We start from the raw sequence: 21,280 nt of genomic DNA on the forward strand, positions 1-21,280 counted from the left end.
TTCAAATTGTTCAAGGATCAACTACAGAATGAATGGACATTATGGCTGATTGAGCATGAATAATGAGACAGAAGTCATGGATTTCTAAATTTCTGACTCCTGGATTTCTAACCTGAGCATCTAAAAAGATGCTGCTACTGATCATCTACATGACATATTTACACTTCCTATGGGACCAATCACAGGCCAGTCTAGTAGCCCTGGGGTGGCACTTAGCAGTCCTTGGGGTCAGTCACATAAGAGAGAACAAAAGGGATGTGATTAGATTGTAAGAGTTGAATGATGTGGACACTTAGCTCATGTACAGGGTCTTCAGTAAACCCATCATCTCCTTTTGCAGGAAAGTTCATTTTCTAAAGACAATAGATAAATTATCTTTTTGTTTGAAACAAGTTGAGATAACTTAAACAACCATCAGAAATAAAGCCATCCTCTCAGCAAAAATTGTGATTTTTGACTTCATTATTTAGCCCTCATTCACAGAGTCTTTTATTGAACAAAAGTTTTGTTTAATGTGTTTATTGGTGCAGACATTTGCTAACTCTGCCAAAGCATGTTTGCAGTAACAGCACAGTGAAAGCCCCTGAGAGAAAGATTCTTAGCATAAAGCAGTGGCTATTTCTAATTTTATACAGTCTAATTTTCTGGGGTACATGTAATCAATCACAGCTTTAGCTGTTGCCTTGACAAATGGACCTAAAGGGAAAAAAATTTCCCCACAGATGGAAATAACTGTTATCTGCAGTAATTTTTGGCATTAGTAAGCCACAGTTTAGGTGCAGAATAGTATGTGGTTTATTGTCAGAAAACAAAGAGCTCTGAGTGACATGGAAAACACAGATTAAAAGGAAGCATGACCATGTCCAGCTCATTCCAAAGTGACCTTAAGGAGTTTAACAGGAATCATTAACAGTATCTTCCTAACTCAAGTAAAGAGAAAAAACAGCTACAAAGACAAGAACATAAGGGAAAAGGAGATAGCTGCTTTCAAACATATAAATTGTTGCATCCCACCCCAGCAAGAAGACTCCATGAGCTATTAACTCATAGGATTCACAGAGTACTTCATAAGCTCCATTCTCATTTAACTCTCAAAATACTCATGGGAAATGGCTTTATTGCATCCATTTCATGCAGAGCAGATCCAGAGGCTGATAAGAGGCGAAAGCAGGACTTCCACTGTTTTTCTGCTTTCTGGTCTAGGTTGTCCACAATTACTAGCAATTTAAGAAAAGACACATAAAGGAGCCACTGTGATGGGAACAACAAATAGGCAACCACAGAAAACCACCAAGCAGAGATTTCAGTTCGCATTTTAAAGGAAAACATGTTAACTTTTTTCAAGAAGAAAAATTACTATTTGGTATGTATTTACAGTTCAGCTGAAAGAGTAAACCAGTACAAAGCCCGAAATGTCACTCAGAGTGGGGAGGCAGAAGAGATGATCTTACAATTTCCAAACTGTATAAAAACTATAACCCATAGGACAATATTGTAATAAACTATACTTCAATTAAAAATATGAATACAGAAGAAACTATAACCCATAGATTCAAGATTCCAATGAACCTCAAACAGAAAAACACAAAGTATATCTAATATGACATACTATAATCAAATTGTAGAAACCAATGATAGAGAAAACAAATCTTATAAGTGGTCACAAAACAAAAGACACACTATGCACTGGGGAAAACAGGTAAGAGTGGCTACTAGCTTTTCATTTGATGAAAATACAAACAAACAAACAAAAAAACAAAATTGAACAGCATCTTTAAAGTGCTCAAAGAACAAAACTGTTAACCTAGAATTCTATATCCAGCAAAATAACCTTCAAAAATGAAGTCAGGAGAATAAGATGGTGGAGGAGTAGGTGGACGTGGAGTACATCTCTCTTCATGGCCGCATCAGGAATACACCTTCAGACACAGAAGTGCATGCAGAACACCAGCTGAGAGCTGACAGGAGTACCTGACCAGCAGAAAAGAATCTATAGAACCACACAAAACTCAGTAGGATGAAGGAAATAGGGGGAAAAACAGGAGTGTTAGTAGGACTGGACCTGCCCTCGGTGTGTGGGGGAACTGAAGTAGGGCTCCGATCCCCACACTGGGGCAACTGTCTGAGTCAGAGGAGACCCATTCAAGGCCGAGAGTGAAACAGTTGATCTGTGGCAGCCTAAATGGAGTGAGACTCAGACAGTCCTTGCCGTAGCCATACATACCCAGGACAGGGACGCAGATCCCCTGGAAGGCGCAGCAGCTTGGAGCTGGAGTTTAGGGATTGTGGAGCAATCTCAAGGTGAGGGCTGCTGTTGACTGGAGAGACAGATCAAGGGGATGTGAGGGAGGAGATTGTGGTGCGAAATGCCTGTGGAGGAAAGCCGGGCACCCATGGAAGCAAGGCGATACTGCTGAGTCATGTGTAGGGGGTGGAGCCATCACCACAGCCTCTCTCTCTCCACATGCCAGCATTTGTATCTGAACAATAGAGAGGCTGGCCCATCAAACACCTGATGCACTGAACTACAGAGTAGGACCCCTTCAAGTGCCTACGGCACCGCACTGATCTATACCGTATGACCCCATCCAGGGGAGCCCCTCTATATGCTTGATACATGGAACAACAGAGAAGGACCCCAGGCCAGGGATCGCTCTAAGTGTCTGAATGAGTGGAGCTACGGAGAAAGACTGGCCAAAGAGGCCTTCTGATCACCACCTACAAGATGCTCAAAAAAAGCCTCTGATAGGGCCATAACTCCTGCAGCAGAGGCAGTCTGTGTTGCTGCGCACTTGGCGCCACCAGGGTCCCTGCAAGCCAAGCAACTGTGCCACCTTCATGCACAACTCTCACTGGGAAGAGCTGCCATAGGCAAAAAAAAGTCTTGGATCTATGCGCACAGGGTCGCTTCAGCTGTGTCTAGACTCTTTGCAACCCTGTAGACTGTGGCCTGCCAGGCTTCTCTGTCAGCAAAGGGGGTTTTTCGGGCAAGAATACTGGAGCGTATTGGCCAATACTGGTTTCCATACCCTTCTAGAGCACTATATTTCCTGCTGCCCTAGCTGCCAACTCCCTGAGACCTAAGCAGCTGCACCACCTCCACACCTGGCCCTCACAGGGGCAAACCCAACTCCTTCAGGGCAGCCTGAGGAGCAAACCCCAGTGTACGATCCACATAGAGAGGTGGAAATAAAACCACAATTGAAACCCAAGGGCAGTGTGGCTAAGGAAGAAGACCCAAAACCTTCGCACCAGTTGTACAAGCTTCAGATTAAATCCACATGATCAATTAGGCAGACTCTGTGTCTATGGAATATATGAGATCATTGAGAGCTCCCATGAAAGAAAGCACACTAGTTCTGATAGCTGTGGACATTGAAGGCAAGAACACACAGGAGTAGGACCAGATTAGAATCTGAGCTGCCCCCACAGCAGGTCCAGAGATTAGCAGTGTTGGAGGGCATCCTAGGGAGGTAAGGTGGACTGTGACCCCAGTGAGGGAAAAGACTGACAGCAGTGACTCAAGAAAAACATTTATTATTCTTATGTTTTGACTTCTTCTGTAAATTCTTTTGGATTTTTTTTCCCTTTTTTCCCCCCTCTGTTTTAGTTGATTTTTTTTTTTTTTTGCACTATGCAATCTAATTAAGCTTTTGAGTTTTTTTTTTTCTCAGTCACATTATTTATTGTTGTTATAAACCATAAAGGGGATGCTGGCAGGGTGAAGACCTAAAGGCTTACTACACAGACAGAGAGCAAAGGTTATGCTTCCTTGATTCACATCCAATTCATGTGATATTCAAGTGACTTTATTTCTCAGGTTCTTCATCTGTGAAATGGGAAAGCAACCCCTGCCTACAGAGCTGAGGTAAGGGATAAATCACGGACTGGAGAGCTGTCTTTCCTTTTAGCTGTACAGCATCTGATCCTTCTCAGAGTTTAAGAAATTCTCCATCTGATACATCAGAGCTATCCTCCTTCCACAAAACTGTCAGACTTACCTTCCCAGACCCCCTTCCAAAGAGGACTGAGGGCATGTGACCATCAGACACACTCACCTCAGATTTCAAATCAGAAGCCATCGATATGTACAAGCTGGAGTCATTGAAACAAAAAGGATCTGGCAACTACATTTCCCAGGGGCAGCAGGGCCAGCCATTCTATAGCAGCTCCGACTGACAGACATTTCCGGGATGATGGAAATATTAAAAAATACAGTGCAGCTTATGTGTAGAAGTCCTTCAGCACTGTGCTATCCATTCCAGGAGCCATTAGCCACATATGGCAATTAAGCACCTGGAATATGGCTAGCTCACGTGAGGAACTGAATTTAAAATATTATTTAGTTATGATTAATTTAAATGTAACCACAAGGGGCTACCAAATTGGACAGTGCAGTTCTGTAGGCAACGTCCAGGGCCCGTTGGTGGTGGTTGTCAGCTGTGTACATGGCAGGTCTGGCCTCAGAGGTGGTGGCAGGCGTGTCCTTATCACTGACCGAGTAGCTGCCAAGCCCTGTTCCCTGGTTTTCCAGAAAGCTTCTCATTGCCCTTTACTACATTCCTTTCTTGCCTAAAGGGCCCAGAGTGGGTTTGTGATGCCTGACACCCAGAATCATAAGTGACACAAATGAGGTGTAGAATGCAGCAGTGTCTAGCACAGCTCAGCAGGGACTCAATAAACCTTTCCATGGTCTTCTAAGAATGTGTGGGCAAATGCTAATTATAGGACATGTACTCTGCTCTGTCTGAGAAGATTAAGTAATAAAATCCTCAACAGGGAAGGCAGATAGGCCCTCTGGGTCAACTCCAGCCCTTCTCCTGTAGCATCTTTTTCAGGTTAAGGTAGCATTCAGGATACATAACACACTTGTACTCAAGGGCCCAAAGAAACAGTGCCCTCTTAACTCTACAGGGGAAACAGGTATCTATTTTTAGTCCGTGAATACTTGATTTGGGGCCTCTTCAAGGTTTTACCTTTCTCTAGTCTGCATGGCCTAATTTATATAATTTATGTCCTCAGTTTGTAGAAATGATCATAATTTAAAAAAAAAAACAGGAGGAAATGCAATTTATTTCTACATGATTCATTTCCCAAATGGATCCATGCCCCTGATTAGAGCTGAAATGGAATTTCTACACTTGGAGTCAGGCTTGGCTGACAGGTTACCAGGGCAACCTGTAGCTCCAGGAAAGTAACCGTCCCTCCCACTGACTGTGGCTCAGGATAGAAAGAGGGTTCAGCTATATGAGGGCTGGATTTGTGCAACCAGTTACTGCTCATCGGGAGGAAAGTGCTTTCAACACAGCTGCTTCCCACCCTGTGCAGGAATGGGAAATCATGGGCTCTGGAGTCAGGCTGTTGGGTTTTAATGTGGCTACACCACTCACTGTCTGTGTGAGCAGATATATAACATCTTTGAGCCTCAGTTTTCTCATCTCTGAAATGGCGATATGAACACTCATTTTGTAAGCCTGTTGGGAGGATTAAATGTGTACATAAGAATAAGTGCTTTATAAAGTATTGCTAAATCGCTTCAGTCGTGTCCGACTCTGCAACCCCAGAGACGGCAGCCCACCAGGCTCCTCTGTCCCTGGGATTCTCCAGGCAAGAACACTGGAGTGGGTTGCTATTTCCTTCTCCAATGCATGAAACTGAAAAGTGAAAGGGAAGTGGCTCAGTCGTGTCTGACTCCTAGCAGCCCCATGGACTGCAGCCTACCAGGCTCCTCTGTCCATGGGATTTTCCAGGCAAGAGTACTGGAGTGGGATGCCATTGCCTTCTCCTTATAAAGTATAGTGGGCACTAAATATTATCACACATGACATCATCTAATGCACATGGTAACTAATCACAACCACTGTTTACCAAACTTTGAGTACATGTTTATGCACTGAGCTAAAAGTTTATATACAAAACCATATTTAATGCACTTAACAAGCCGCCAAGGTAATTATCTTTATTTTTAGAAAGGTTAAGTGACCAGTTCATGGTCATAAAGCCAATCAAAGAGTCAGGACTTGGACCCAATACTAGTCTTTCATGAGTCCATTTATTTATCCAACACATATTTATTGAGTATCTACTACTTTTCACCACCGCACACTGCATTCCTCAGTGATATATGATTCTCTTTCAATGAAAACTCAGAGCTGATAATGCAAGTTCTTAGATTAGAAAGAAGCCTTCTTATAATAATTAAAGTACCACCTATGCTTACAATAATGCTGATTTACTTCACTCTTCTCCTAAAGCATTCAAATACATGTTACTTGCTTTCCTCAGCAAACACGAGGGATGAGGCTGTGTGTTCCTTCTCAGCAGAAAGCACCTCCTTTAGTGGGAATTTGGAGCAGCACTCAGAGGCTGAGAAACTTCTCTCCCACTGCCGACCCACTGATTAATCAATTACCTGCATTCATCTAGTGCCTATTACACCCGAGGAACTATGATCTCCTTTGTTTTTTCACATGGATTACTTCATGTAATCCTTGCAGCTACTCTGTTAGGTGCTATTATCAACATCTGTTTTATAAATGAGGAGCCTGGGGCCCACAGAGATCTTCTGTGAGGAAGATCTCAACTGTCCACACCTGGAGGGTGGCAGAGATGGGATTTGAATCCAGGCAGTCTGCCAGGTCCACGTGTTTGCTTCATTTTATTTCTGTGTGCTTTTGCAGAATACAGGATTTGAATTCCCCTAAGTTAAACACTTATATGACACAATTCCACCCCATGCTAATGACTGTAAGCCCTACTGTCTTATGGTCCTGGGGTGCCCTGTCTCCTCCAAAAGACACTGAACTTCTTTTGGTCAGAGAACTAGCTGAGGTCTGTACACAATAGGAGTTCAATAAATGTTTGAGGAAGGAAAGAAGAAACAAACAGGAAAGGAAGGAGGTAGAGTCAAGGAAGAACAAAAGGAATGGTATCTCTGGAATGGAGTCTCACCTTCTGCAGCCTCTTCCTTTCAGCTTCCACCGATGAGCGAACTGACTTGATTTCCACCGTGTGCTTCTTCACCAAGTCTTCTAGGCGCTTCATCAGCTGGTCTTTGAGATGTTTCTTCTCCTCTTCTGTCTGATGTTTGATTTTGTGAAGGTCTTCTTCATATTTTTGCTTCATATATTCCATCTCAATGCATGCTTCTTTCTTGGTCTACAAAAAGAAAAAGGGCTTGTAAAACTACCAGGGTGGAGAGAACAGGAAATCACCATTTCTCTTTTGTGCAACTTCTACAATGTTGATTACTGATTTTAAAGCATGTATCACAAGGTACAGTAAAATTTATAAGATGACATGTTTGATATTTATAAGAAACTTCATTTTATCCACCATCAGAAAAGGACTTTTCGGAGTAATGCATCTATTGTCATAGGATAAGATAGTGCTTTCTTAAAAAAAAAAAAAAAAAAAAAAAAAAGGCTTTGTTTTGATTGGGAACGTATAGCAGGAATCTTAAGCAAGTTTCCAGTTTCCCGGGAGCTGGTGATAAGGAGTTGGAAGAATTCCTCTACATTCTCAGTCTCCTAGTTTCAAATGACATGCAGTTGGCAGGACATTGGCTGGAACGTCACACCTACACATTCACCCCTGAAACTATGGAACCTATTGCTTCCAAGTAGACCTATCATGGTTCGAGGCTGGCCTCTCTCTGAAGCTTGTTCCAGCAGAGCCCCCTGTGACTGCAGCATCCCCAGGGCTGGGTCAGACACTACCTGTGTATCTTTGCCTCCTTTTGTGCAGGGACATTCCTTGGCAAAGTTCTGGTCCTGCTGAGGATGGAGACTGCAGGCTTCCAAATTATTCTCTTTCCTTAGGACTTCATTCTCTGAAACTCTCTCTGTCTTCATGTCATCTGTAAGCACAGGTTTCAACATCATTGGGAATGCCCTTGGCCTGGGCCTTGTGCCTGAGGCCTCTGCAGGTTACCATTCTGCTACTCAACTCCCCTATGTAATCCCTGCTCCATGGCCTTCTGGCCTCAAGTATGGTCAAGATGGTGATCGTCATCTTTGCCCAAGCAGCATCTTGAGTTCACATAGTTGCCCTGCTCTCCCTTCTAAAACTAGTCATCTTTTATGTAGGTTAAAAAATTAAGGATGTTCTGGAACATATGTACATTCAAAGGATTTAAACTTAAAGAGATTTCAAGTATAAGACAAAAATTAAATATTATTAGAATTGCTCAGTTTCTTCCCATATTCCCCAAGGTACTTATGCTTTACTTCTGAGACCACCATACCCTCTGGTTCCAACTCACACTTTTCAGTCCAAAGTGATTTCTTTCCCAGACATCTTGTTCCTCTGTTGCCTGGGATGCACTCATGATATGAAAGCATGCTGTGGGCTATAAAGTAGCAGTCCCATAATCTCCCTGGAGGCAGAGCCTATGTTTTGTGCCCTTGTTATATATCCCAGCATCAAACTGATCACACTATACATATTCAAGAACGTTCTGATGAGGGAGCTCAGTGCAAAGCATTTTTTTGTTGTTCAGTCGCTAAGCCATGTCCAACTCTTTGTGACTCCATGGACTGCAGTACAGCAGGCTTCCCTGTCCTTCACTATCTCCCCCAGTTTGCTCAAGTTCATGTCCATTGAGTCAGTGATGTCATCTAACCTTATCTCAAAGAAAGCACTTTGGAGTCAGAGAACCTATGTATCTTACTCTATCACCAGCCAGCTGGCTGGCCGTAAGCTAGCCACATAACTTTTCTCTGGTTCATTTCTTCATCTGTGACATGGGATACTGACAATACCTAACTCACAAAACTATTGGGAACATCCAATATCATCACTGTGTGAAAGATGTTAGAGTATAAAGTGTTGTCTAAGTCCAGGGAAAAGCCAGAGCTGAGAAGTTCAGGCACTATGGTGGACTGGATGGAGAACTATCTGGGAGCCAGAGATCCTTCTGCATCATGCCTTTTAGATATCTGACCTATGGCAGCTCTGGGTGTTGGCTTGCTCATGTCCTGCATGATGGGACTTACCACCAGGCAGGTCAGATCAAACAGCCCTGCCCTCCATTCTGTTCTCTTAACAGTCTCAAGACTGCAAGCAGTGCCAAGCCAACCTGGTGGCCAACTTTTGCTCTGTAAGGAAATCAGTTGGGGCATCTCACCTGTTTTCTGTGTCACATGACACTCCTGCAACATCAGCTTATCTTTGGCAATGGCCAGCTTCTCCCCAAGTTTTTTTGCCGTGCTTTTCAACTCTGAATTCTCCTGTCGAGCCTCCTTGAGCTGCACATCCAGGTCCTAAACAAAGAGACAGGGTGTCATTTCACTAGTTCTGTGCAGACACATCCTATGTGCATCAGCTCTGAAAAGTGGGTAAATGCACAGCATGTGCCATTAATCTCTGGAATTCAGCGGCTCAGTGTTCATCAAATCCTGATTCATCCTCTGATTGGCTGTGTGACGTTCAGCAAGTCATTTAATCTTTCTGTGCTGTGCTAAGTTGCTTCAGTCATGTCCGACTCTTTGTGACTCTATAGATTGTAGCCTGCCAGACTCTTCTGTCTTTGGGATTCTCCAGGCAAGAATACTGGAGTGGGTTGCCATGCTCTCCTCCAGGAGATCTTCTGGACCCAGGGATTGAACATGTGTCTCTTATATCTGCTACATTAGCAGGTGGGTTCTTTACCACTAGCGCCACCTGGGAAACCTCAACCTTTCTGTAGTGAGGATTAAATGAGATAAAGTGGGACAGAAAACAATGCTCAGGAAGTATGAAAGATACTAGCTGCTGTTACTTTTAGAGATGGGCCACTGTGAGACTTGTGGGCCTCACATAACTAACTTGTCACTGGTCCAGTTTTCCACAAATATAAAGCCTCAAGGACGTTAGGACAGGCAAGTTGTTATGGAGTGAGCAGGGGCTTTAGAATTAGGCTGAACTGAGTTCAAACACTTTTCAGCTGTGTGCCCAGCTACGCTCCTCCTTAAGCTTCTCAATTTCAGTTTTACCTTCTCATCTGTAAATTGTAAGTCTCTCCGCTCTCAAAGGACAGGGATCAAGTCCAGCTTACCATGTGTCTCCTGAACACAGCCCTGGCCTGGCACATAGTAGGTATTCAATAAATATTTCCTTAACGAATGTGGTTGAACTCAATGAAGGTAATAATGCTCCCTTTGGCAGAAGTCACAGTGCCTGATGAGTGGTAGGTGTTCATATTACCGGCCATGGTTATTCTCACACTTGGGAGGTAGGAAGAGCCCCTGTTTTACCTGAATGCGGTCCTTCAGCTTTTGGGCATACTTCTTCAGGTCACTAATCTTGCGGCCTCTGTGCTCCAGATCCCCTTCCAGCTTCCGGACCTGGGCCTGCAGGGCTGCCTCCTGGGCCTGGAAGTTCTTCCGGAGGTCGGTCTCCTTCTCCTGCCACTGCCACAGGGCCTCGCTCACAGACTGCTGCATCGCCTGCCGGACTGCCTCGTTCTCCCGCTCGTACGTGGCCTGCAGCTCCTCGGCCTTCCGCGCGTAGTCCTTGCTCAGCTGCTGGTTCTCCGCTCGCAGCCGCTCCACTTCCAGCAGGACCTCCCGCATCTCGGGGCCGCAGCCCGGCTCGACCTTGGGCTCGGGACCCTCCTGGGTGAGCCGGTCCCACCGGGGCGCCTCATGGCCACTCAGGTGCCGGAGCCTCTTCTCATAGCCTGCCTTGAGCTCCAGCATCTCCTTGGAGAGGGTGAGCACCCGCTCGGTGTGCTCGGCCTCCACCCTCAGCTCCCTCTCCTGGGTCTCCAGCCTGCACGAGGCCGACTGGGCCAGCGCCTCCTGTGTCAGCCGCTTCTGCAGCTCCAGGGCGCTCTCCAGGGCCTGGATCCGCTGCCGCAGGGCCTCCTCCTCGCCTGCGCGGCCCTGCGCCTGCAGGAGCCTGGCCTCTGTCTCGGCCACCGCCTGCTGCAGCTCCTCCTGGTGGGCCTCGCGCAGGGCCTCCATGCCCGCCTCGGTCTCGTCCTGGCGGGTGTTCAGGGCGTAGATCACCTGCGGGAAAAGTCACAGTGCTGAGTTAGCCGGAGGGGTGTGGGTGTGTGTGAAGGGCCACAGTGACCAGAGAGGGCCTTGATCCTGGCAGTGACTCAGGCTGATCTCCAGGAGCTGCACCTGAGAACAGGATTTGACTGGAAGTGATTTATTAGAAATTATCCCCAGGAGAAACCAATACGGAGTTCCTTAGGGGCCTCTGGGAATCAAGCAAAGGGTCTGAAACACCTTGGGACACAGAAAGCACCCCTGAAAACCAAACGAAAACAAAATACAACAAAATGCTACAAAATAGAATTCAGCAATGTATAAAAAGGATTATATACTATGACCAAGTGGGATTTATCCCAGAAGTGCAAAATTGATTTAACATCTGAAAATCAGTTAATGTGAGATATCATATGAATAGCATAAAGGGTAAAACCCAATATTGTCTGAACAGACAGAAGAAAACCATTTGACAAAATCCAATCCCTCCTCTTGACAAAAACACTGACCAAACAAGAAAGAAGGGAACTCCTTCATCCCAATAAAGGGCATCTATGAAGAACCCACAGCTAACATCGTACTCCCTGGTGAAAAACTGTTCTCTGTAACTTCAGGAACAAGACAGAAACAGGGCTAGGTGCTGAATACACATTTAGGATCTCAGAAAATCCTCATGGCAACCCTGCAAAGTTGGTATCTTTGTCCCCATCCTAAGAATGAACCATTGCGGTTCAGAGAAATTGAGCAACTTTTGCAAGGTCACAAGGGATAAGAGGATTTGACTAGCTCGTGCTCACAGCACGGTACTGCACTGCATCTCACTATTCTACTTGAGCTTTCATTCATTTACGCATTTACCCAATATCTCAGATGTGCCATGTTCTGTGCTGAGTACTAGAAATACGTGCTGATCAGTAAGGCAACTGAAGTTGTGATCTCAAAAATATATTTCAGTGGGAGGGTCAGATAAGATTATGGTGGGTTTTAGTGCACTAAGTGCTATGAAAGTGATCAGCACTAGTTACTAGCAAAGCACAGAGGAATGGTGTAGTAGAAGACTTCCCAGAAAAGGGGAACCTTGCCTCCTCATCCTGGGGGTGACCAGTTCCCATTGACATGTCAACCTCTGTATAGAATTGAACAACTGACTTCTTCATGTTGCCTCATGGTATGAAGTTGAGCACAGGGTAGGTTCATAATAAGCATCTATTATTGTACAGTTGCTGGTCATCAAAGATTCATGCTTTCTTTCCACAGAGTTGATGCAGAGAAACAGCCACCAAGCCAAGCTCCATTTCCTAGTCCCTGTGCATCTATACGGGACCACATGACTAGTGATTACAAGTGGAATGTGGCCTGAGGTGGACATATGTCATCTCACGGGGTTAGGGTTAAGAGGAGGGTTAAGCAGGAAGCATGTCCTTTCCACAGTCTCTTTTTCCATCTGCCAACTTATTGTGGAGTGCAAGATGGAAAGTGCCTGGGTCCTCAGTGACTGAGTAGAAGGCCACCTGCTCACCAGGAGCGCTGGTATTGATTTCTGCACTAACAAGAAATAAACTATTGTGTTGAGCCTCTAAAGCCTGGACATTTATTTGTTACTACAGCTATGATCACTGTGGAAGAACTCACAGGACTCAGCATATAGTCATATTTGCGGCTACGATTAATTATAGAGAAAGGATACAAAGCAAAATCACCAAGTAGAAAACAAGCTTGGCAGTGGTGGGGGTGGTGGGGAGTCTTGAGAAAAACAATACGAAAGCTTGTAAGAATCCCTCCCAAATAGAGTCACACAGGATTTACTTAATTTCCCCAGTAAGTTGTGACAACACATGTGAAATACTGCTTACCAAGAAGCTTACTGAAGACTTAGCAAGGTTTTTATTCAGGGCTAGTCAGGGCTTCTCTGGTAGCTCAGCTGGTAAAGAATCCACCTGCAATGCAGGAGACCCCAGTTTGATTACTGGGTGGGGAAGATCCACTGGAGAAGGGATAGGCTACCCACTCCAGTATTCTTGGGCTTCCCTGGTGGCTCAGACGGTAAGAATCTGCCTGCAATGCAGGAGACATGGGTTTGATCCCTGGGTTGGGGAGATCCCCTGAAGGAGGGATAGGCTACCCACTCCAGTATTCTTGTCTGAAGAATCCCCATGGACAGAGGAGACTGACGGGCTACAATCCATGGGGTTGCGGAACTGGACATGACTGAGCGACCAAGCACAGCACAATCAGGTTGATAACTTCTCTTGGGCATTACCAAAATTCCAGACTCCCAGAAGGAAAGTAAGTGCTCACATAAGTCATATTGTTTGCAGACAGTTAAGGCCTGCTGAGAGATTCTTATCAGTGTGGGTGGCGGAAACCCTCTGGAAATCCAAGTTCCCAGATGGCAGCCGAGAGCAACTTTGCAAACAGGCCAGCTAAGGAGAAGCAATCTCAGATGTGGTATGTTAACTTTTCTGCACACCTGACACGCCAACTGATTAAAAAAAAAAAAAAAGACTGATTTTTCTCTTCAATGGAGTCAAGCTGTGCCAGGTCAAATCTTAACATAAATTGGGTTTTCTCATGTGAAGAACAAAGCATCCTTGAAAGGTTATTCCATGAAATTTGGCATTGGGACTACACTGAGGAATAGGATTCCAAAGAGAGACTTGCAGAAGCAGATGCCCTGAATGGGAACACACATGAAACAGACAAGCACAAGTAAAGACTAGGCTTTGGAGTCTGCGCTGCATGAATGTAGATCTTATTTGCCATTGTGTGGATGCCATACAACCTATGGATCCAGAAGCTGTCTGCTCTCTGTGTGAGCTTGGGTATGCTATATAATCTCGCTGGCTTCCGTTTCCTCATTTGTACAATGAGGAGGATGAAGTTCCTGCTTTATGAGTTTCAGTCAGTTGGTCAGTTGCTCAGCCTATCAGTCATGTCCAACTTTTTGTGACACCATGGACTGTAGCCTGACAAGCTTCTCTGTTCATGGAATTTCCCAGGCAAGAATACTGGAGTGGGTTGCTATGTCCTGCTCTAGGGGATCTTCTCGACCCATGGATCAAACCCGTGTCTCCTGAATCTCTTGCATTGGCAGGCGGGTTCATTACCAGTGTAATGGGAAACCCCTTAATGAGGTTACTGAAGGATTAAATGAGGCAATGCTATACTGCACATTGCATAGTGCCTGGCTCACAAAAAGAACCTGTGGGACCTGGATGTTCCTATTAAGGTTGCCCACAGGACACTTTTAGCCTGATGGGGATTTCTGGGGCAATGGCACTTCTCTTAAGGAAGGCAGTAGAGTAGAACTGGCAGAGGAGGGGTCCTCTGGAATGAAAGAGACCGAGATTTAACTACCTAGGAGCAGAGATTACTGGTGGATCCCTATCTGTTTTTCTCCTTCATCCTTAGAAATAGAACCCTTACCTTTCCTATGGGCACACTGCCACATTTCTCTGCCTCCCCTGTAACTCAGAGCAGCTAAGTGACCAAGCTTTGCCCAGTTGAATATAAGCAGAGGTGTCATTATTTCTTCTGGGGTGAACCTCCTATTATCAAGCAGTCATTTTGGATGCTGAAGGGGACACCACAGGCTAAGGTTGCCAAGACAATAAGAGGAGTCAGGGTCTCTCACACAGTGGAAAGCCATGCCAGCCCTGCAGTGATTCCACACGGATTGCGCTGGGTTTTCTGTCTTTCACAAACTAATTCTATTTGGTAGACATACTTCTCAACTCTTTTTAAAATTGCTTATGTTAGTTCACTTCTTGAAGCCTCAGTTTCTTACCTGTAGGAGAGAGATAACCCAGACCCAATTTTTTTTTTTTTTGAGCATCAAGTAGTATTACATCTAAATATGTGTTGGCACAAAATAGGGACTTATTAAATGTTTTTTTTCTTCTTCTTCTTCGTTCTCACATTATGTCCTCAAAAAGAAACATCCCTTGTTTTGGAAACATAATCTGGTCCACCCTCCCACCCCACCCCACCCCACCCTCAGCATCTGAAATTGTTGAGTAGATTTTGAATATACCCACCCTTCTGCTCCTGGTGCCTCACAGGCCACTTGGCAATACTTCCTCTGCTACCTGCTCGCTTTCTTTCACTCACCACCTTCTTACTCAGCTGAAACTTCAAGTGGCTGGCCCAAGTCTCATTTGTGAATCCTTCTCAGGAGGAAGTCAACTTCAGAATCCATCAAGGGACATGAATAATTCAGCAGTCAAGAGCAATATTGAGCAAACTGCAATGTCTTCCCAAGCATTTTAGAAATCCACGGCTAATGGTTTGATTTCAGAGACAATGTCTGCAGTGGACCTGTTAAGGTCTTAAAGGTTGAAAATTCCATGGACAGAGGAGCCTGGTGGGTTACAGTTCATGGGGTCACAAAGAGTCGGACATAATTGAGCAACTGAGCATGCATGCACTCTAGGTTTAACCAAGCTATAATTAATGAATTCTGAGCATCAGATCCTAAGGAAAGTCTCCACCGAGTCTGGCAGCAGGAGTCAGAAATGAAATGGAAAAGGAAAATAGGAAATAATACTTATCAAGTGCCCTCAGAATATAACCTTCTCTGGGTCAGGTAATAGACATATTTTTGTCAATAAATTCAACAGTTTTACAAAGTGGACACTCTCATACTTCTTATTCTACAGATGAGGGAACTGACATTGGGTGAGGTTAATTTAACATCTAGGGGTTATAAAGCATGGTGCTTAAAGGAGGCTTTGGATTCTGCTGGACCTGCAGCTCTGCCTCTCTCTAACTCTGTAACCTTGAGAGCATTATTCAACTTCTCTGATTCTTTCACTTCATCTAGCACAGGGGAGAGAAATGCCTATTTCATAGATTTATTTGGAGATTAAAATGACACACCGAACCTAATACCCTTAGCAGCATTCCTAGCACAAAGTAAACATCAAGAAATTCTGTCATTATTTTTACTATTATTGCAAAGTGTACTCGCTCAGTTATGTTCGACTCTTTGCAACCCCAGGAACTGTAGCTCACCAGGTGCTTCTTTCCTTGAAGTTCTCCAGGCAAGAATACTGGAGTGGATTGTCATTCCATTCTCCAGAGGATCTTCCCAATCCAGGGATCAAACCCAGGTCTCCTACATTGCAGGTAGATTCTTTACTGTCCGAGCCACTGGGGAAGCCCATTATTATTGCCAAGACAATGCTAAAGATAAATCATAAAATAAATAAAATAATGCTTAAAAATGCAGATGCTAGGATTGAAACCCAAATCCTTTTAGATCCCCAAATTAAAAGAAGCAGAACAATAAGGTTGTTTAGAAAAAAATTGGTGATATTCTTTCATTAAGTATTTTTACAGCATTTACTACATGCTCAGCATGATGCTTCTCATCTGATTGGCAAGTTCTTCGTCATCTCCCATCCTTCAAATAAAAGGGCCCCAGAGCTTAGGCCTCAGACTTTCTCTTCTCTACAAACATTTTCTTGAGATCTCATTCAATCTCATGGTTTTATGTACGCTCTTTTGGTTAGTGACTGTCAAATTTATATGTCTAGGCTGGACCTGTCACCTGAATGTCCGATTCATGTCCTGTTGCTTATCAATATCCTCATTATCAAATATGTACCTCAAGTTTAATTCTGGAGACTTTTTCTTTAAAACTTGCTCTTTGTACATTATTTCCCATCTTGCTCCATGGCAACCCCCTTCTTTCAGCTGCTTAGGTCAAATTTTGGAGTCTATTAATAAACACATGAAAGGAAGCTTAACATTACTAATTATTTGGAAAATACAAATCAAAACTGCAATGAAATATCACTTCATGCCCATTAGGATGATCATCATCAAAAAACAAAAAATAAATGATGAGAATGTGGGGAAATTGTAGCTGTATTGCTAGTGGGAACATAAAATGGTGAAACTGCTATGGAAAATGGTGTGGTGGCTCCTCAAAAAATTAAACACAGAATTACCATGTGATCCAGCTATTCCATTTTGGAATTTCAATTTCAAAATAATTGAAAACAGGAACTTGAATAGATACTTGTACACCCACGTTCACAGCATTATCAACACTAGCCAAAAGGTGGAAACAACCCAAGTGTCCATTGATAGGTAATCGGATAAACAAAATGTGATATATACCTATAATGATATATTACTCAGCTTTAAGAAGAAAAAGATTCTGACACATGCAACCACATGGATGAACCTTGAAGATATTAAGCTAAGTGAAATAAGCCAGTCACAAATGGACAAATATGGTATATGATTCCACTTATATGAGGTACCTAGAGTAGTAAAATTCACAGAGATAGAAAGTAGAAGGCTGTTTGCTACGGGCTGCAAGAAGAGGGTACTAGGGAGCTAGTGTTTAATGAGTACAGAGTTTTCATTTGGGAAGATGAAAAAGTTCTCCAGACAGATGGTGGTGATGGCTGCACAACAAGGTGAATGTATTTAACATCTCTGAACTTTACACTTAAAAATTATAAATCCTATGTTATTTATATTTTACCAGAATAAAAAAGTTTGCAGCTATCTGTGTCTCAAATCTGTCTCTGACATTCCAACAGCTAATCCTGAATCTTGCCATTTCTCACCATCCCATCCTACCCTTAATTTGAGTCATGAATACCTCTCACTTGAACCATTACAATGACCTCGACCCTTATTTCTGCTTTGCCATTTAAGGTCTGTTAAAAGTCAGTCAAATCATGTCTCCCCACTGCTCCAAACCTTCTTATGATTAACCACGCAGGACAAGTCAGAGCCTTACAACAGCCAAAAGGAAGGTTACACGTTCTGGCTTCTCATGACCTTTCTGAGCTCACGTCATCCTCTTCTCTTTCTCACTCCCTTCACTGCAACCACATGGACATCCTTGCCATGCCTCAGTCATGCAGTCACACTCACTGTATCTCCGTGGATACTGTTGCTTCCTCTGGGACAACCATTCTCCTTTGGGTTTCTGCTCATTTGCCACCTCATCAGTGAGACCTGCCTTGATTACTCCCCAAATCAGTGCTCTCCCCATACCTCATCCTGCTTTATTTTTCTTCATGTCACCTTTATCTGACATATCATTTATTTTACATGTTTTTTTGAAATTTGCTTATTGGTCTTCCTCTTGAGAATATGTGTTATGTGCAGGTATGTTCTTTTGTCTGTTTGTGTCCACTACTAGATCCCAGAATAGTGCCTGACATGTGGAAAGGCCTCTGTAACTCTTTGTTGAATGAATGAAATATTTCTTTATCCTAGCACAGAGGTATTAGATGCAGAGGATTCTTGAGTTGGGTTTGAAAATATGAGCAAGTATCAGCCAAGTGAAGAGAAAGAGGAAGAACATACAGGTGAGGGGAGTGTCAGGACCAAGAAGTAGCACAAAGACATGAAATTGGGGGGACTGGGAGGAGGTATGTAGTGGGAGTCCTCCTGGCCAGAGCCTGGTGAGGGACATTGGCAGGAAAGGGGGAACACCATGACCCAGTGCTAGACAGGTGGGCAGAGGTCAGACACTCAAGAGTCCACCATCCACGTGAAGGGGTTTGGACTTTATCCTGTTTACATAGCATGCAGCATGTAGTACATAGAATACATAGCACGTAGTCTGCATGTGGTCATGCAGACTCCCATACCTTACCCAGAGATGTGGCAGGTCTGGGGCAGGGAGAAGCCAGGATCTGCCTTTTTTTTGCGGGGGGGGGGGGGTCATTTATTTTTTTAATTTTTATTTTTTTTAGTTTTTTATTTTTTTAATTTTAAAATCTTTAATTCTTACATGTGTTCCCAAACATGAACCCCCTCCCACCTCCCTCCCCATAACATCTCTGTGGGTCATCCCCATGCACCAGCCCCAAGCATGCTGTATCCTGCATCAGACATAGACTGGCGATTCAATTCTTACATGATAGTATACATGTTAGAATGCCATTCTCCCAAATCATCCCACCCTCTCCCTCTCCCTCTGAGTCCAAAAGTCCGTTATACACAGCTGTGTCTTTTTTCCTGTCTTGCATACAGGGTCGTCATTGCCATCTTTCTAAATTCCATATATATGTGTTAGTATACTGTATTGGTGTTTTTCTTTCTGGCTTACTTCACTCTGTATAATCGGCTCCAGTTTCATCCATCTCATCAGAACTGATTCAAATGAATTCTTTTTAACGGCTGAGTAATACTCCATTGTGTATATGTACCACAGCTTTCTTATCCATTCATCTGCTGATGGACATCTAGGTTGTTTCCATGTCCTGAAAGAGACACATGTACCCCAATGTTCATCGCAGCACTGTTTATAATAGCCAGGATCTGCCTTTTTAACATCTGGTTGCTCAGGGCTTTGGGCTCTAAAAGCAAATGGGTGCATACTTGAAGGAACTGTGGCTTCTGTGCCATGTAGGAAGCTTTTCTTACACGATTCTGCCTTTCTGAAACTACAGGGAATAAAACTCTCTGTAATGGTTAAGTTTACATGTCAGCTTGACTGGGCTACGAGGGGCTGAGATATCTGGTTAAATATTATCCTGGGTGTGTCTGCATTTCTAGATGAGGTTAACATTTGAATCTGTCAACTGAGTAAGGCAGATTGCCCTCCCCAGTGTGGGTGGGCCTTATTCAATATCCAGTGGAGGCCTGGAGAGAACAAAGCCTGGGTTAGGGAAAATTCACTCTCTGACAGCTTGAGATGGAGTGCAAGTCTCTTGTCCTCAGATTAGGATTTACACCATTGGCTTTCCTGGTTCTCAGGCCTTTAGATTCAGACTGGGATTTGCACCACCAGCAGGATCTCCAACTTGCAGATGGTATATTTGAGACTTTTCAGTTTCCATAATCATGTGAGACAATTTCTCATAAGTCTCTTTCTCTATATATATCCTATTGGTCTTGTCCCTCTGGAGAAGCTTGACTAAGACATTTCCTATTTCATATGTTTGGGGACCACTGCCTTGGCTTCAGTTTGAAGTCCAGATGTGATTGGGGGCGGGAGAACAGGGGAATGAGTTGCGGTAAAGGCTGGAATTAGAGCAGGGGAAAGGGGTGTGGATCAAGAGCTGCCAATGAGGAACAGTGGCAGGGCCATTGACTTACTAGATGTGGGATGGGCGAGAGGAAAAAGTCCAGAGGATTCTCCAGCTGGCATGACTGGGGGTGTGTCCACACCATACCACCTCAGAAGCACAGAATCCTGGGATGCCAGAACATGGATAGGGCAAGGTCATTGTTCTTGACTCATGTCCCTGCATACAAAGGAGCCCCAACTTCCCTGACACAAAGTCAGAAAGAGGACTAGCTAAATCTTAAGAAGGAAGTCCTGCATGTGGGTGCTGAAACTCCTGAGAAGAGCAGAGGTCATGTGGTTGATGATCCGTCCTTTATGGAAATGGATTAAAACAGGTCCTAACAAGGCTGGGCTCCTTCAGGCAAATGGATTTGGAATGCAATTCTAGATGGAGTCCAAAACACTGATTAAAATCTCACCACTACTGATCAGAGAGCTGTAGGCAACTCGCTGCACATGGCATTGAGCTGTGAGGCACAAGCTTCTGAATAATGGAAGCTCAATTGTCTCCCAAGCCAATTTAGACCAAGACTTAGCTGAAAGGTAAGGGCAGTCTCTTCAGGACGCTCTTACTGAGAGACCCTCCCTTAATGAGGGCTCCTGCTCTTACTGACAGAGGTCAACACTCACAGATATAAGTCTGTCTGCCTTCCAGGGAGTTTCACCACCTGCATAAGATGAGAGACCTGCATAAGAAAAGAATTTAAAAAAAAAAAAGAGTGGATATATGTATAACCAATTCACTTTGCTGTATGCTTGAAACTAATACAACACTGTGAATCAACTATACTCCAATAAAATTTTTTCAGAAGAAAAGCTTAAAATAAACAAACAAACAAAAAGATGAGGGACGTGGAAAGGGACCATCTTTTGAAGCTTGAACGACTGTTTACAGTTTCTTAGAATGCAAAGACTAGGGTTAGTGCCCTTGGTTAGTCAACCTAGTCAATAGTTATGCATATGTATTGCAATATTTCTTTTGTGAACAAAATCAATACAAAAAAAGTATTTAAAAATCAATACAAAGAAATCTTAATACCTCTCACACGAAATATTTTTAAGAGAGGTAATCCAAATAAGAGCATCAAAATCTATAACCACAGAAAGAAACAAAATCATGTGAACTTTTTAGCAGAAAAAGCAGTTCTTCAAGTTTGCCAGCTTTAGGTTACATATTATAAATGTAAATTTATAATAAGTTATAAATTATTACAATAATTTATAAACTCTGAAAGCAGGTTTTCTGTGCGCATCT

At 43.7% G+C, this 21,280-nt stretch overlaps 1 protein-coding gene across 3 annotated transcripts in view; it reads right to left on the reverse strand.

Moving 5' to 3' along the window:
• The window catches only part of FAM184B (family with sequence similarity 184 member B), a 119,591-nt gene that overhangs the window by 45,920 nt on the left and 52,391 nt on the right, over positions 1–21,280 (reverse strand). For all 3 annotated transcript variants that reach the window (XM_042251262.2, XM_027970885.3, XM_042251263.2), the window contains exons 2-5: positions 10,236–10,991; positions 9,128–9,263; positions 7,719–7,858; positions 6,952–7,158 (exon numbers count right to left, since the gene is read on the reverse strand). In XM_042251262.2, the coding sequence (XP_042107196.1) occupies positions 6,952–7,158; positions 7,719–7,858; positions 9,128–9,263; positions 10,236–10,991 (1,239 nt within the window). The remainder of the gene's footprint in view (positions 1–6,951; positions 7,159–7,718; positions 7,859–9,127; positions 9,264–10,235; positions 10,992–21,280) is intronic.

Source organism: Ovis aries, chromosome 6 (assembly GCF_016772045.2).
Source record: "Ovis aries strain OAR_USU_Benz2616 breed Rambouillet chromosome 6, ARS-UI_Ramb_v3.0, whole genome shotgun sequence".
NCBI lineage: Eukaryota > Metazoa > Chordata > Mammalia > Artiodactyla > Bovidae > Ovis > Ovis aries.